This window comes from Brachycentrus maculatus, unplaced genomic scaffold, assembly GCF_059751285.1.
Source record: "Brachycentrus maculatus isolate JH-2025_06_01 unplaced genomic scaffold, ASM5975128v1 h1tg000055l, whole genome shotgun sequence".
Taxonomy (NCBI): Eukaryota; Metazoa; Arthropoda; class Insecta; order Trichoptera; family Brachycentridae; genus Brachycentrus; species Brachycentrus maculatus.
In genome coordinates, this window is record NW_028280809.1 from 5,638,901 (window position 1) to 5,655,994 (window position 17,094).

General features: G+C 31.9%; 1 protein-coding gene across 2 annotated transcripts in view; it reads left to right on the forward strand.

The window, feature by feature from the left end:
* Positions 1-17,094, forward strand: part of shg (DE-cadherin) — a 526,542-nt gene that overhangs the window by 454,069 nt on the left and 55,379 nt on the right. For both annotated transcript variants that reach the window (XM_088278247.1, XM_088278248.1), the window contains exons 3-7: positions 1,029-1,145; positions 4,675-4,800; positions 11,906-12,055; positions 13,137-13,322; positions 13,856-14,058. In XM_088278247.1, the coding sequence (XP_088134373.1) occupies positions 1,029-1,145; positions 4,675-4,800; positions 11,906-12,055; positions 13,137-13,322; positions 13,856-14,058 (782 nt within the window). The remainder of the gene's footprint in view (positions 1-1,028; positions 1,146-4,674; positions 4,801-11,905; positions 12,056-13,136; positions 13,323-13,855; positions 14,059-17,094) is intronic.

Here is a 17,094-nt window from a genome sequence, read left to right on the forward strand (position 1 = left end):
ATCTCATTCATATTTCACATAATTTTACGTCTCGGTCCGAAACAACATCCCCTGTACTGAAGGTGATTTATGGAAAGGTTCCGTCGCAGTTTTGTAAGCGGCTTTATAGCTCGAGTGACATTTCAGCCTTTCTTTAGGGTGACGTCTTGGAAATATTCCTATTATTCCTTACGCATTTCACACTTTATTTTCTCACATTTCCGCGCCGAAAGTTCACACCGCCCCGGCGACGTTACCTACTGACATTTACACGGTTATAGTATAATTATTAATTATTGTACCTAATTGAAATTTAGCTCGCAAATCTTCCGATTGACCTTTGTGCCGCCCGGACTCGGAACTTTGCGTTAAATTTTCACTATTTTAAAGAATGCCTTGTAATTCACGTGCCTTATAAACATAAATGTCAATCTCTCAATTTGTTCCACAGTTGCTACTATAATTTATCGGGTTTTACAGCAAGTGCGTTTATTTACTAGGCCTTTTTGCTACTACATTAAACCCCCCTATAACTTCGAGATAGGTACCGCATTATCGGAGGGAACGTTATAGGAGGCAGTTTATTTTAGATTGTATTTTAATTTAATGACATATATCAGTCATTTCCGCTGATAAAAATACATTTATAGATTTGGCATTTAATTTTTAGAACTCCATTTTAATTTATATATTAAATGTTGAAATCAAACACATTCGTTTGCAAATGCCATAACAAGGCGAAAAAATTGTTACAAAAATTATTTTAATTTGTTTTTAACAATAAAATACAATTTTGTACACTAAAAAAATCAGTGTTTTGATTAAAACATTTTATATGTAAATATAAAAATATTTAAACATTTGTCCCGTATAACGTTCCCTCCGATAACACGGTACCTTTCTCATCGTTGTAGGAGGGTTTACTGTATTACTATTACCATCACCACGTCGCCTGTCTTTAGGGGTTGGTAGAGAGGTTGGAATGCCACGAGCGTTTCTTTGTGTATGAAATGTTCAAATTACTAATTTGTTGATTTTTTTCGTTTCAGTTTACCAGAACATCGAAATTATCCGTGAAAAATAATCACAAGCCCGTCTTCACGAACTGTTCCGCCTACCATCCGTCAGTGCCGGAAGACTCGAGTATAGGGACCTACGTCTTCACGGTAAGTAACGAACCATGTCTCCTTCGAACTCTTTTTGATTACCCTGTAATATTTGACTCGACTCCATTTGGCTTTTGGCTTTTGTCTTTCTCATTGCGATTGTCGCGAACGTGACTTGACAATTCGAAAGTGAAATGATTCCGTCAACTTCCCTCGCATATGCTGGTGATTTGATTCAGCCCGATATTTAAATTTGTTTGATAAATGGGCGTAATGAAAAGCCTTAAACATTACATCAATCATGAACTTTCCCTGCCTCGCGCGGTTGAAGGACATTTCCATAACACTGATGTATTTTGGATTTTTAAAACAATTTCAATTTCCTTAATGAGTTCTTCGGCCGAGTTCCTTTTTTCGTCGAGTTTCCCCAAATATTTCGGCCGGAAATATTTTCTTAGTTAAGTTTTATTAAACTTTAATCTAACTTAGTGTTTCATGTAATTTACTTCGAAAAGAATTTAAAACTTTACGAAATGTTTGCAGTGTTATCTTACATTTATGTAATTAAATGGTTTGTAATTAAAATGTAACTTTGTTTTAAAATCACTATAAGTATTTTATTTTAACTTAGTTATAATGTCTACCGGTTTCGAAGCTAACCGCTTCTTTATCAAGACTGATTAATACTATTAGTATTAATCAGTCTTGATTAAGAAGCGGTTAGCTTCGAAACCGGTAGACATTATAATTAAGTTGTAATCAAATATTTATAGTGATTTTAAAACAAAGTTACATTTTGATTATAAAATGGAAAATCATAAAGTTAGTGCTTCAAATAAAAATTATAAAAAAATTATATTCAGTTTAGTTTAGTAGACAGAAAAACAAATTCAGTAAAAGGATATGTATAATATATGTACCTCCAGTGCTTCGTTTATTAGTATACTTATGGTATTAGGAATATTTTGCCGGTGTTAATTTCGATTTTTATTATCTTTATGAAATCAGGTTTGTTTAAATTCATGTTTTATTTGGTAAATACAGCTATTTAAAAAAAATCTATTGTGACAAGTGTTTCCATACATTTATCATCAGTGTCAAATACCGGATGCATCGACATACGTATCATAATACATTTTAATAAAAAGTGGTATTTACTAATTCAAATTTATTAAAATTAAAAATGGATACATATTACTAGATAATGTTTATCAATTAATGAAATTAAATCAAGTTTGATTTGATTTAGGAATATAAATTGATGCGTCAGATGATTTTTTTCATAGCAAGGTATAATTACTGAATTAATTTTGTGTTATTATTTTTATTTTCCAATAATAGAGTCAGAGTTATTCTTATTTCATTAATTCCTTTGTTGGATACTATTTTTCATTAAAACTTTTTTAACAGTCCACTTTGAGAACTTTAACGTTAAAAGTTTTCGCGGTTTAAGTATTACAAAGTTGATGTTTGTTGTTAATTTAGACTGGAATACCACAAGAGCTTAAATTATATATTTGTCTCATTTATGCCTTCGTTAACTTAATTATTTTTGTAACATTTATGTCAAATCAATATAATAAACAGGTCAGAGACAGTAATTATAGTCATTTAAAAAAAAATTCTTTCCGACAAATTAATTATTTTCAATATTCAAAGTCTCAAAAGTAGAAATCATTTTTAAAAAAAGATCAATACTCCAACTATTTAATAATAATAATAAAACCCTTATCCGCACCCCAATGGTGCATAGGGCACTGTGTCATATTAACGCAGTGTTATCTTAATGGTTTACACATGAAGGAAAGGTGATCAGCCCTCCGCTTCAGGTCCCAGTCCATGGTAATATTGAATAAATATCACAGTGAAAAAATCACTTATTTATTTTACCCCCCTTGGGAATCAAACCCGGGACCTCCAGAACGGTAGCCGAGCGTGCTGACCATAACACTACGGAGGCGTACACTACTACCAACTATGTAAGGGTGAAAAATACTTAAATAAGAAAAGTTCATTTTCCAGATACCAATATGACTTTACAATACCAAAATGCAATACCCAAAAATTCCTATGGAACTTCTAATATTTTGAAACAAAGTACTTCAATAACCTTCCTACAATTATAAAAAAATGTTAGACATTAAAATGCTCTAAATATATAAAATGAATTATATATGTGTTAATCTATGAAAGAAAAAAAAACACAAAAATAATTACAATAAAAATAAATTATGTTACCAACAAATATAAACGATATATAATAAGTGTTAGTCTCTCTAACTAAGCACAAGAGATTAGTCTCATTATTGGAGAGAACTGCGTTATTCATTTTAAAATTGTAAAAGTAGAAATTTCTAGAAAATTAATGAAGATTATAAAAAAAAAAATTGTTTCCATATTAAATAAAAAAAAATATTTATATCGTCGAACTTCTACCGCGGATATTTGCGAATCGTAAAAGATGATGTGTTTGGAAATAACCGAGATTTCCAAGTCATTAAATATTCTGATACATTTTGTATTCTACACCTGATATAATATAATGGTATAAGAAATCGGATTACCGACTTACTTCGGATGAGCTGTGCCATTTACAAAGTTATATTTCGGGCGTATCACATCCTTTTATTCATTTCCCATTGTTGTTTAACATTTTTATAGATCCCTCTTTATTTATTCATTGAATCTATGTTAAGATACCGTAGAGCAGTGTTTCCCAACCTTATTTGTACCGTGCCCCACTGGGGAGCAATTTTAATGTCTCGTGGGCAAATCGTCAATATTCGTTACATTGTTGTCAAAAAACGCATTTTCGAAAAAAAAATCTTGCAAAATTTCAACTTTTGGAGTACATTATGGCAGCACACATTTATATTAGTTTTTTTTGCACTTTTCTATATTATTTTTAGTGATAGGTGGAAATACTAGCCTAACGTAAACATTTTGAGATTATAGTCGGGTACTTCGCATGTGTGATAGACTCGTTCGTTCGTTTACATTTTGTAAGGTTTGTAAGGTAATGTTTTTCGCAAATAATAATAAAAAGGTGGTTAAAACAAAGATGTTGAATTTTATAAAGTTTAAAAACTTGTTTTAATTATTGTTACCTAACCTAACCTTACCTAACCTAACCCCATGCAAAAATGAATAGTTAGATAATGAAAAAAAATCGTCAGTATTCAGAAGATTATTTGCATTTCGGTTTCTCAAGCCCAAGCCCAAATATCGTAAAAAATTTCTTTGGAGTTATAATGTAACATAATTTACATATTATTTATATATATATAAAAATAGTATACATTGTATGTGTGCATTTTTTATTTAAATAATTCACTTTTTCATAATAGGAAGCGTGGAGATTTTTTATTCGTTAAAGTGGGGCATGGTACAAATAAGGTTGGGAAACACTGCCGTAGAGGAAGCCGAGATGGAAGCGAAAGAAAACCTACAAACCTTTTGTAAGCCGAGATCATAATATTATTTTACTTCAAATGTTCCGCGTTTTAGAAGCCGGGTGATTCTCCGGGATGGTTTTTTGGGGTCCCTTGGATTGTTTATTTAATTTAAATTGTTTTTTTTTTTTCCAAAGGTGAAAGCGGAAGACAAGGACCCTCCGGATAATGGGGGAACTGTACGGTATCAGTTTGTTACGACGTCTGGAGAAAAACACAAATTTAGTATCGACACTCAAACGGGAGCTATTACTACAGCATACGTAAGTATATAAGCTTTTTCTACATAAAAATAAATTGTGGGATGAAAATTATTCTAAGCGTGAAGTATGAAGGTCTTACCCACCTCGCCTTGTATAGTATGGATATATCGTACAGAAAATATTTATAATTTGTCCGCACTTGTAATATATCATACTTTGTTGATAAAGATATGTAAAAACTGGTCGATTGGTCTTTGAACCGTTAGTAAATACATATGATTTATTGGGAAATCGTTTTAAGTTATACTGCATTTCTTAAATATAAAATGTAAACCCACGTATAAGACCACTTTAGAGTTTATTATTGTCAACATGACTAGTTTCGAGAACTACGGATATTGAAAACACAAATTGTTTGTATTTTCACAAAACGGTCTTGTACAAGTATTTCATTTTTATATTAAAAGCATCTTTCATTCTATGAAATTATTACCAAATTATTGATGAAATATTTTTATATTATTTATAGATTCGGCATTAACTTTGTGGAATGACATGTTGGTTTTTTTTAAAACACTTGAAAATAATATACTGTTTCAAAATACGTCACCATTATTATTAATGTTTCCTTTACAAAAAATCTTGTTCCTTAACCCCCGCCCCTCCTTCCCTATATTTATCAACCTATATATACCCCTAAATATATTTTTTGTTAGTTAGTTTTAATTTGTACCGGAAGATGAAAACATCTGTAAGTTTTCGAAACTAGTCGTATATATAAATAAAACTCATTAAAGTGGTATATTCAAGTGTTTAATTAAAAAAATATATCTGTTAAACTTCTTGTACAGAGTACATATACTCGTATATTGGTGGGCTTATTGTTAAAAAAATACAATATTTCAACCAGTCAAAAACTGACCAGCGATACAGGTCATTTTTGTATCTTACACCACTGGTTGAATTTTGGTAGGTAAATAGTCCTTGCATATGAATATAACGAAAAAAACATTCTAAAATTATAAATTTGTAAAATATAAGAAAATGATTGAGGAATTAAAGTGAAACAAGGGAAAAGGATCAGGTAAAGAGTTGAGAGAGATATAGAGGAACCAAGAAAAAGGTTTCTCGGATAGATAGCAATATTTCAGGCGTTTCTCGAAAGTTATCAAAAGCGTTGCATTTTTCACACGAAGCTGCAATTCATACATTTTCATGAATTCGTTGAATGATGTAATCAAAAATACTTGAAATATTTTGAATATTTTAAAATACAAAAGTAGTTATTCCGAAAACGGTTGAAATTTTTCTAAATTTTATGTATTTTTTATAATAAATAATGGTGACACTAATAAGGTGTTACAAAATTAAGGAATTAGGATCCTTCTGCGGTTGTGAAGATGATAATGAATACATGGTTCACGCAAAAACAGACTCGAACTTTGTTTGGATAACGTAGTTTAAATAATAATTGAATCCGAAATTCTGAAAACACGATTAGATAATAATGTAAGTTCGTAAGTGCGTTAAATCCTCACTCATACTGCTTATAGTTTTCGCGCCCATCTCAATAGGATCAGTTTAATCCCGATATTGCTCGGCGTTGAAGTGCCTATTAAGTTTATATGGGGAGGAGTGTCAAATGAAACCTAAAGCAGACGTGAATTACATTTTGATGTAAATTTTCATACGAGACTGTAAACTGGGAAGTAGGACTCGCTTTAGGAAAGCACTGAATGACTCTCCTAATGTATCTCGTCATAGTTTATGTGATGAGATTTACTCCTCTCGTGTATGTGCGGTACTAACAGAGCGTAAGGTTCATAATTGAAAGTGTGGAAACGACTTTTTGAGCGCCATTGTCGAACTCGCGACGCGCTGTCGTCTCATATTAAATTCAAACGAATCTCGCCGTTACTGCGTTATAAACAAAATTATTCGCTGATGAATTGTATTTCGCTAGGTTTTAGAATTGAATTAGAACGAAAACAATTTTAGGAGTTGGTTCCCGCTTTTTTCTTCGTCTCCGCAGTCTCTCACAGTAAATAAAAAATTCGGTATTATAGACAAAATTGATTAATAATATTACATTGTACGTGTTTTTCTTTGGTAGGATCCCAATATATTATGTGTGTATGTGTATTATACATAAAAAAATACAATATTTTTAGTGTGTCCAAATACTTGTTCACAAATCTTGAATATCTCTAGTTAGAAGATATTTTTTAACATCTCAACATAGATGAAGAAGGACAACATAGATGGAAGTCTGGGCATTTACGGGGCTTACGACCAATCGTTGTCAATCATGGGTAGAATTGGTGAATGTGAACACGTGAGTAACGTGACCACTTAAACCAGCCTATGACGGTCGTTAGCCCCGTAAATATCCTTCTTCATCTATGTTGAGATGTCGAAAAATAGTATAATTGTTTTTATTTGTTGTTGTAGATTTAACCATAAACTCCTATTGAAAGATGTTTTTTTTCTTGAGAACGGTAGCAATATATTCTGAAATATGAATTTCGCTATACATATCTACTTGTAAGAGATCATAACCCGTATTATCGCTACATATTATAACGCGACATGTTGACAGATATAATTCGTTGTGGAATTTATACATATTGTAATCAAATTAATTGATGATGTGATGACTGAAATTTGTGAAGGTATGAGGAAATTGCCATTAAATTTCTAAATTGCCATAAATATATTTAGTTTCAATCACAGTTTCTTCACATATCGCTCACTCCTTTCAAGAACGTCATAAATCAAAATACTTGATTTTTCAGGAGAACGTTTTTAAAGTTTAAAAATATAAAAGAATGTATTAAAAATAAATATCAAGCCACTTATTAAACTTTTAACTGTGCAATTTATTATTTTAGGTAAAACCTGAAGGTTTTTTCTCCATTTGAAAATTATTTAATATATTTAAAAAAATAATTAAACAATACCTTTTCTTTAAAATGCAAAAACAACACTTTTTGCCCTGTAGTGGGTAAATATTAAGTTAAAAATATGCCTCTTTTAGTGGGATGTAGTACATTTTCTGGGCATTCCGAAAACATGCACAACTGAAAATTGAAGATTTTTGATTTATGACGTTCTTGAAAGGAGTGAGCGATATGTATTTTGTGAACATCTGAACTATGAATATAATTTTTTTTACCACAAATCCATGTGATTGTAGATTCCATTCTAGTCGAATTTTTATGACTTTCAGACATTCTTTAAAAATAATATAATCTCAATAACAACAAAAAAATGTAGAGAAATACTTACTTATGAAATAGGCGCATCCTTAAAATATTTTTAAGGATGCGCCTATTTCAAAAATCCTAATCCAGCTTCAGGAACATATTCCCTTATTTATTACATACATACGTATTCTTTAATGGTGCCTTTTCGCATTTTTTTACACATCTTCCAGGGCATTATTTCGTAATTTCTCATTTTACTGCCGCGTCCTATAAAAATGTGGCTACAATTTTTCCACTGAAACGAAATGTCAAAGAGAGGAATATTTTAAGAGAATACGGATTTCGTGTCCGTTGTATTTCGCAATTCAATAAGAATTATTTATGAAATTCCGTCAATTTGGATTGTAATACTCTTCAGTTCGGGATTATATTTTACGGTTGCGAAATATGATAATGTTCGCATGCATAATGTATTCATATCACGGTAGGTACATGATTTACGTTAAGTAAGTACTATATGGAAGCAGTGGCGAGCAATATCAAAACTTGATTTACTATCTCTACTTTGTAATTCTGTAAAAAAGAGTATATTGAGGTTTTAAAAAATCAGTTTTTTTTTTAACTGACTTAAACTAACTATCACGCCAATTCATCGCAGGGTTAGGCAGACAGAAAAGAACGCTACCCCAATATATCTGATGTGAACAATCTTCGCCTCTTCCACATTCATGCATCTCCTCAAACATACCCGCCGATTCTTCCAACTTTTGACCTGATCCTGACAAGTTTTCCTTGGTTTCCCTCTGCTCCTATTTCCAACAAAATTCGCCCCATAAATTTGTCGTACTGTTCTGTCTTCACTCATTCGATTTACCTGTCCAAACCATCTCAACACACATATCTTGCATTATTTTGCAGCCTTGCATTATTTCCTTATTTCACTACTCGAACATGATACATGTATCATACATCGTTTTGCCGCACATTTGTTCAAGAGATCAACGTTCCAAGGACACAACTCTAAAATTTAGATTTTCTATTTTTTTTAATGATTATTTTGATTAGTTTTCTTTCATATATTTAATTTAGCTTCACATACAGTGTTTGAAAACGTGGAATGCATCGAAACACGTGTCGGAATAGATTTTAAGAATAGTGGTATTTACTATGAAAACTTTAATGTTTAAAAATGAATAGGCAATATTACAAAGTGACTGCCGAATCAATAAATGATATCCCAAAAATACGGATAAATTAAATATGCATAGAGCGACAAATGACACGTACTGTCTAATATTAAATTTACGTATTACATCTAATGCTGAATAAAATTAACTCCTGTGAAATTGTCGAGATATTAATCCATAATCTAATTACCGTCAGATTGATCATAGACTTTACCTAAGTTCTAACTCGCTATATCTCCACATACAACCTCAGCCTCTTTATGACGCTAGCACTGGATAGACACGAATTAATGTGCGTAATATATCACCGATTAATGAGGGAAATGACTATCAAAAGGAACATTAATCAACATAAAAACGTACAGCGTTTCATATATTATACTTAGCGCTTTATGAGTTTGAGAAGTTTTTCTTCTAACTGTTGTTATGGTACAGTGGTCGGCAAACTTACTAGCCAAAGAGGCAAATATGCACAATGCTACGATTTTTTATAATTTTTTTTTATAATTGCCTTAGAAAATTGTCCTTGTCTATTATGTACATACAAGGATTTAAAACACATTTAGTTTATATGTCTTAAAAATGATAGTGGATATGTATAGTTCATAATAAATTAATAATATTGGTCCCTAAAAACAATACAATAGGCACAATGAATTCAATATCTTACATCAATCAAGATTTGTCACATAGCTCATTTATTTATTAAGACACCACTAAATCCGATACTTATTTATGTCGTATTGCCTCATAATTTTTTGTCAACATTCTGTTTCCAATTAAAATCTTTCTTTTATGATAATTAAACATAATAAATCCCTAACCGCACCCCAATGGTGCATAGGGCACTGCTTCATATAAACGCAGTGTTATCTCGATCGATTACACATGAAGGAAAGGTGATCAGCCCTCCACTTCAGGTACCAGTCCAGTGTAGTATTGAATAAATATTAGAGTGAAAAAAAAAACTTATATTTATTAAACCCCCCTGGGAATCGAACCCGGGACCTCCAGAACGGTAGGCAAGCATGCTGACCATTACACTACAGATGCGGACATAATAATTAAACATACCCACACTAAACGAGGGACATCTTGTGAAAACGTCTCATGACATTCACAAGTAGACAATACAACGATTGAAAAATTTCTTAAGAACCAAATCTGTTTGCAATTCTAGTACAACTGAATTATAAATTTTTTATTAAAGTACGGGCACACTCAATAAAACTCGATTTCACAATTAATAAGAATTTTTTGATTTATTGATTTGGCGTTATATTTGTAGAACTCCATTTTAATTTATGTATTAATTTTAAAATCAAACACATATTTTTTGAGCTAACTTAGTAGTATTTTATTAAAAAACACATAAAAATTAATATTGTGACAATTGTTTCGCCTAGTTATGGCATTTTCAAACGAATGTAAAGATTAAATATCCAGGCCCGTTAACATAAGCACCGTCAGTCCATTTAATTTTCACATTCGTTTGAAAATGTCATAACTAGGCGAAACAATTGTCATAATATTAATTATTATGTGTTTTTTTAATAAAATACAACTTAGTACACTCAAGAAATCTGTGTCTAATTAAAAATTAATACTTAAAGGATTTTATTCATTGGTAAAAAGTCATTTGAATGTAAGGTATTCATAAAAACACTTATCGCGAATAATGTCATTGCATCTCCTTTGAAAGTTTGATCAATTCAGGTTTGTATGTCGTTATTTTTAGCACGTTTCCAAGTTCAGGTCAATAAGATAATTTCTCAGTTTGCTGTTAATAAGTTTTATGTTTAAAAAATATTGTTCGCATAAATACGAAGAGTCGAAGAGCCTTTTTGTGGATAATTGTTCCGGAGCTGCACGTAAAAGGTCAAAGGGCGTTTGTGCACTACACGGAATTTTACCGTCCGGTACTTCAGTTAGCAGTTTAAAACGATGATTGGCTGGGATTGGCTTGTGCTTTTGTCCATATTTCTTCGGGTCGGTGCTCTTGATCGGTACGTGAACACTTTTCGCGTAAATTCGATCACGCTTAACTGTCGTAATCGCTTTTATTTTTCAAAACCGGACTGCCGGACGGTGGAATTCCTTGTAGTACACAAGCCCCCAAAGAGCCGCAGTCGGCTCCGAAGCCGCACATACCGACCCATGTTATAGAAAATAGCGCCGTTCTGTCCGGAATTAATTAATATAATTATTATTACTGCTGTTTCATAACTTACTGGTGTTTATTATATTATTGTATATTACAGTATATTATGTAATTGATGATATGTAATCATTCGCCTTGATATGCTGCTGTTGCAAATACGTAAAAATCTAGGTTTTTGTTTAACTTTTTTAGTATTTATGTAGCAAATGATTAAAAATATATCAGTATAAAAATAACAACCTTTTCCTTTCAAATAAATGAATTACAGGTTTTTGTTTCAATGTTATTAGTATTTATGTAGCAAACGATGAAAAAATAAATCAGTATAGAAACATATGTACACATTGGCTAAGAATCAATAATTTTAAAAAAAGTTCGTAAGTAGTACGTAGCATACGATACATTTTATAAGAAAATTGTAAATTCGTCCTTGAGATTATATTTTGTAATAACAGTGCTTTGTTAATTAGTAAAATATCATATTATTCTATGCAGTAAACCCGGATTCAGTCAGACATTTTTTCTCATAACAAATTACTTCTACGGGATGTAAAATGTGCATTTTTCACTAGGAAAATTATTTTAATACTGTTTTGTTATTTTTTGCATAGGTCTTTGACAGAGATGAACCCGCAAGAGAAAAAGAAGCATATATTACAGTTAGAGCTAGCGATAATGGTCAACCAGCTTTGGACGATGTTTGCACAGTCAGAGTTGTCATTGAGGATATCAACGACAACCCTCCAGTCTTTGATAAAGTTGTAAGTATACTATCATATCAAAAGAAGTCACATTAATTAAAATTATTTTAAAAAATGTTTTTATTTTCATATGTTAAAGTATCTGTCAAACAATGTTTTTTTTGTGAGGTCAAGGGATCTTGCATCCCTTATGTCACTGCGACCATATTAGGTCTTTTGTGACCTTCCTCTGTATCACAGCTCACTCCCAAGACCTACGTGTGTCATGTAACTCACGACCTGTCTTGGTGGTAAGAGCTTCACCTTCTCGGAGTCCAGTAGTGGTCCTCCGAGGATGTGACTTCGTTTGCGAGCGAGTGCGTCACAATGGCATAGATGTACACAACAATATCTATTATATTTAACGATTTTTCAGTGGTCCAGAATATTCTTCGATATTATTTTTGTCAGTTTAACAACGACATTTCATATTTTGTCAAGTGTTTGGGGCATTTTTTTTTAAATGTAAAAGATCATTTTGTACTGTTGTTTCAACGCATATCTTTTTCTCCTACATCCCGATTCTTTATTAGGTACCTACCTGAATGTATTCATAATTCATGATTCGTAATTATTCATCATTTATTTGCCCATCATTTTTCCTCACCTAAAATTGTTTTGGTTACCGTTTACCGTGTATTTGGTTGATCGATTCATTCGTTTGTCGAACGTAGCCCTAAAAGATTTGATTGAATTAGGGAGTTTTTGCATATCGTCTTATTTAAATATTTTGTTTTCATAATAACGATTTTCAAAGATTTTTTTAATTATCTGTTGCCATTTACTATCAACCAGGTCTTTCGCGGTGGCATTTGGAAGGTTGGTCGCAATGAAAATTGTCTTCTCTCATTTTGTATTTGTTTTTAGTTTTCGATTGCATGATTTCGATATCCTACCCGTTTATTTTTGTCATTCTATTTTTGTAATGCACCTTTTTTTCATTTGTCCCTTTTTGTTTTATTTTTAGTCCTAGAAAATGCAAAAGCCATGCATCCTCACGAAATAGATACATATATGTTGTGGTTGGTGTGAATTTTTAGCTCTTTAGGTGAATGATTCTTTATCGATGTGGTGTTGAAAACATTTTTTGTTTTTTTTTCAGTCGTATCTCGAGTCAGTCCCTCAGGACTTGTTGAGTGGGAGAGAAGTGATGAGAATATCTGCCACTGATATTGATGATGGAAATAATTCAATAGTGCATTATAGTCTTGATACCACATCACCCGATAGTGCTTATTTCCACATAGATCCTGATACTGGTGTAATATTCCTGAATAAAACAATCGATGTAAGTAAAATATATTGTCACTGTACAATAATTTATATTTTATTTCATGTAATTTGTGTTATTTTCACAAGACAATATTTATTTTATCGTGAGGATTAAAACATTTCTAAGAATTTACCAGTATGATGTTCATCTGATCGATTTGATTCTGTAAAATATGTAAGACGCCTTTGAATTAAATTTAATTTCACATGATAAGCATTATTGTTCATTATCAGAAATATTTGAACGTTAATTTTACCAAAAATATTAATTTATGCACAAGCAAAAAAGTCTTTTGTTTAATATGAAGTTTGAATTAAAAAAAAAAAACAATTATATAAGAGTTGAAAACAGTTTTTTTTTATTTCATATAGTAACAAGATTTTTTTATGTTATTTAATTCACTTGCTTGATATTTCCACTTTTGATAATCTTAAAATTAGTTACGCGGATATTAATTTTCGATATATGGCAATTCACAGCTTTAAATGTATGTTCGTATAATGTTATAATTTGAAGTAATTTTAATGATGTATTTTTCTCAATCTTAGAAACCCCCTTCGTATAAGTTCAAATTATCTGCTACGGTAAGAGATATGGGAATCCCTATGCAGACTAGTTCCATAGCCCTGGACATCCAAGTGGTTGAATCCAATAAGAAGAGTCCTTCCTTCACGGAGTTTCCGTCAGGACGCATCCGCCTTAAGGAAAATCTAGCCGACTACGATCTGCCAATCACCACGCTAAGAGCTGTGTAAGTTATTAAAGATAATCATTATTTACAAAATATTCTTCTTCCAACCCTTATCCGCACCCTTTGATGTAAAGGACACTACATAGTATCGATAGAGTGTTATCTTCACCTTTAAGCATATAAACGAAAGGCGACAATTCCTTAGCTCTATGTATCAGTGCATATAAGAGAATTGATTAAAGTCCAGGCGTAATTATTGTATTATAAAACCTTTTTACTGTAAATTGTTATTGTATCTTTTGTATGTAATGTATAAAATCAAGTAATTAAAAATAAATTTTAAAAAATGTAAGTATTTCGGCTCAACACAGGCTATGCCTAAAGAGCTGTAATATATAATTAAAAAAAAATGTTAAAAACATGTATCTATGTAAAAAATTAAGTAAATACCTGTGTAAAATAAATAAAAAATATTAACAGTTCATATAAAATTAAGATTAAAGTAAAAACATCACTTATATTTTGACCCCCTGGGAATTGATCCCGGGTAAAACACAAAAAATACTTCTTCTAACCCTTATCTGCACCCAATGGTACACAGGGCACTGGATCGTATAGACGTTATCATATCATGATCGTTAATTGCTGAACGCTAGGTGATCAGTCCGTGCCCTTCGGATACTAGCCCAGGGTGATATATTGATGCATTTGTGTAAATATGAGAGTCAATATAAATTTCATTTTTGCCTTATAATGTTTTTTTATCACCTTGTTATTAAACAACCGTAAGTAATTGCATTTTTAAATCTTTATTTTCAAGGTGTTTCTGTGTTTTTGATTTTGTATATGTATGCACGTATCCACAAAGTGTGTTAATTGTGATTTTTGTGCTTTTCTGGAAGATATTTTGATACGATTTTTATCTGAAAAATTTGCTTTTTCAATATAATACCTATGACATAAATCTCTATGTTCAGTCACTCTCCATATTGTTCTTTTATCCCATCCATTCTTCCCCAATTGATCCTCTCAAAGCCTCATTCCTAAACAGTAATCCGATATTGGCTTACGAATAGGCCGAGGATTCGGACTCTTCGTAAACCGCACACGACTGAACTAACGATATATTTACTCTCCCCGAATCACTGACCATACTATCGCGATCGACTGCAAAGACCCGAGCGACTAGAACAAATTCATATCAATTTCTTTACGGTTGAGGCGGCTTTCGTGATTTTTCGTGTGTCGATATCTTCTTTTATATCGATCCGTTTTATCCACCAGTTTTCTAACCTCCATACTTTTTTCTTTTGCCTTTCATCAAATTGCGAGATAGAAGTATGAAAATGATAGGAAGTATTAGTAGACACAGATTTTTTTGACATCTCACCATAGATGAAGAAGAATATAAAAGTCTGAGCATTAATATAAAAAATAGCTCCTATAATTGGAGATAATCCAGATTTGTGAACTAGTATTTGAACACACATAAAATTTTGTTAAAAAATTAATATTTTTAGGGTACAGTGATTTTGCATAATGGATAAACTATTAGTGCTAGTGTATACATTGATGTTTTGATGCGAATATGAAATTGGCAAAAAGAGCATGATAAAAATTGATTCTCGGACGAATGCGTGGAGAAAATCGATGTAAGATGAAATTAAAAATGAAGAATTTATTTAAAGGAATGCAAGGCCGAGTTGGGATAATAATAAAAGTTAAGAAAGGTTTTTCAAGGTGGGTCGGACACGTGGAGTTTATTCGAAAAATTTTAATTGAAGAGCAGAACGAGGACATTAAAAAAGACTTGGTTCGATAAGCCGATTATAACCTAAAATCTGGTCGTATAAATGGTCTACGAAATTGGAGTACATGTGTGAACAAGATGTATGGATGTTATAGGAAACTAGAAGTGTTTGTCAAGAGAGACGAGTGTGGCATTCTATCCTCTGTGCTTCTGTGTATCCTTTTACCCCTGTAGAAAATGGCGTGATAGAAATGTAGTAGAAGTAATTTTTTTGATTTTTAAAATATAATATCACATGTGAAAAAAACATGTCGTATTTAAACAATATTGCTTCATACGTCCCTTGTGTGTTTCCCCGATGGAAAATGCCTTCATTCAGAACGTTCCGCATTCTCATAACACAGTTGGCCGGATTAAGTAATGTGCCATTAAGATTTGAGCTCGAACCCGTCCGTGTGGGGGGTTTTAAATAGCCCCCAGTTTGCCTAATGGTAGCCCATTTATCCGCAGCCTGATATATAAGACAACAACACAATATTGCCTCTTTTTTAAACAAACAAACGCGATATCGCCGGTGGCTATTTACGGTCGGAGCTTTGGCGTCTCCCTAACGGCAAACAGTGGATTTGGTGGCGCTTTACCTACGGCAAAAATAAGAAAAAAAAACGTCGTCCAAATGGAGAAATAGATAATCGATATTCCGCAAATTTCCAACTATAAAGTTTCTCATATTATTTTTTGACATCTCCACAAAAATGCAAAAGAAAACGGAAATCTGGGCATTTACGGGGCTTACGACCGTCATAGGCTGGTTTAAGTAATCACTTTACATATGTGTAACATTTACCAATTCTTATTATTTTTTGACATCTCATCAAAGATAAAGAAGAATATGGAAGTATGGGCATTTACGGGGCTGATGACCGTCATAGGCTGGTTTAAGTGATCACTTTACACACGTGTAACATTAACCAATTCTACCCATTATTGACAACCCTTATTGACAACATCTACCATTGGAGATAATCCAGATTTGTGAACAAGTATTTGGACTTATCATAATGTTGTAAAGTTCATCAATTCTACCCATGATTGACAACCACACTATTCAAATTATTGGTAGTTCTATATGTATGATTCAATTTCGAAACATTGTACAAGAATCATTAGAATTTTCGCTAGAGACATCTATTGGTGAGATGAAGAAGCTTTTTATATTGAGCAGAAACTCTTACATTTGTATGTGATGTCCGAATCCTGGATTATAATCACATACATGAGAAACACCAGAAAATATCCTTTTCATTTTATTATTGTAGCTTATAATTTGACCAGATAATTTATTA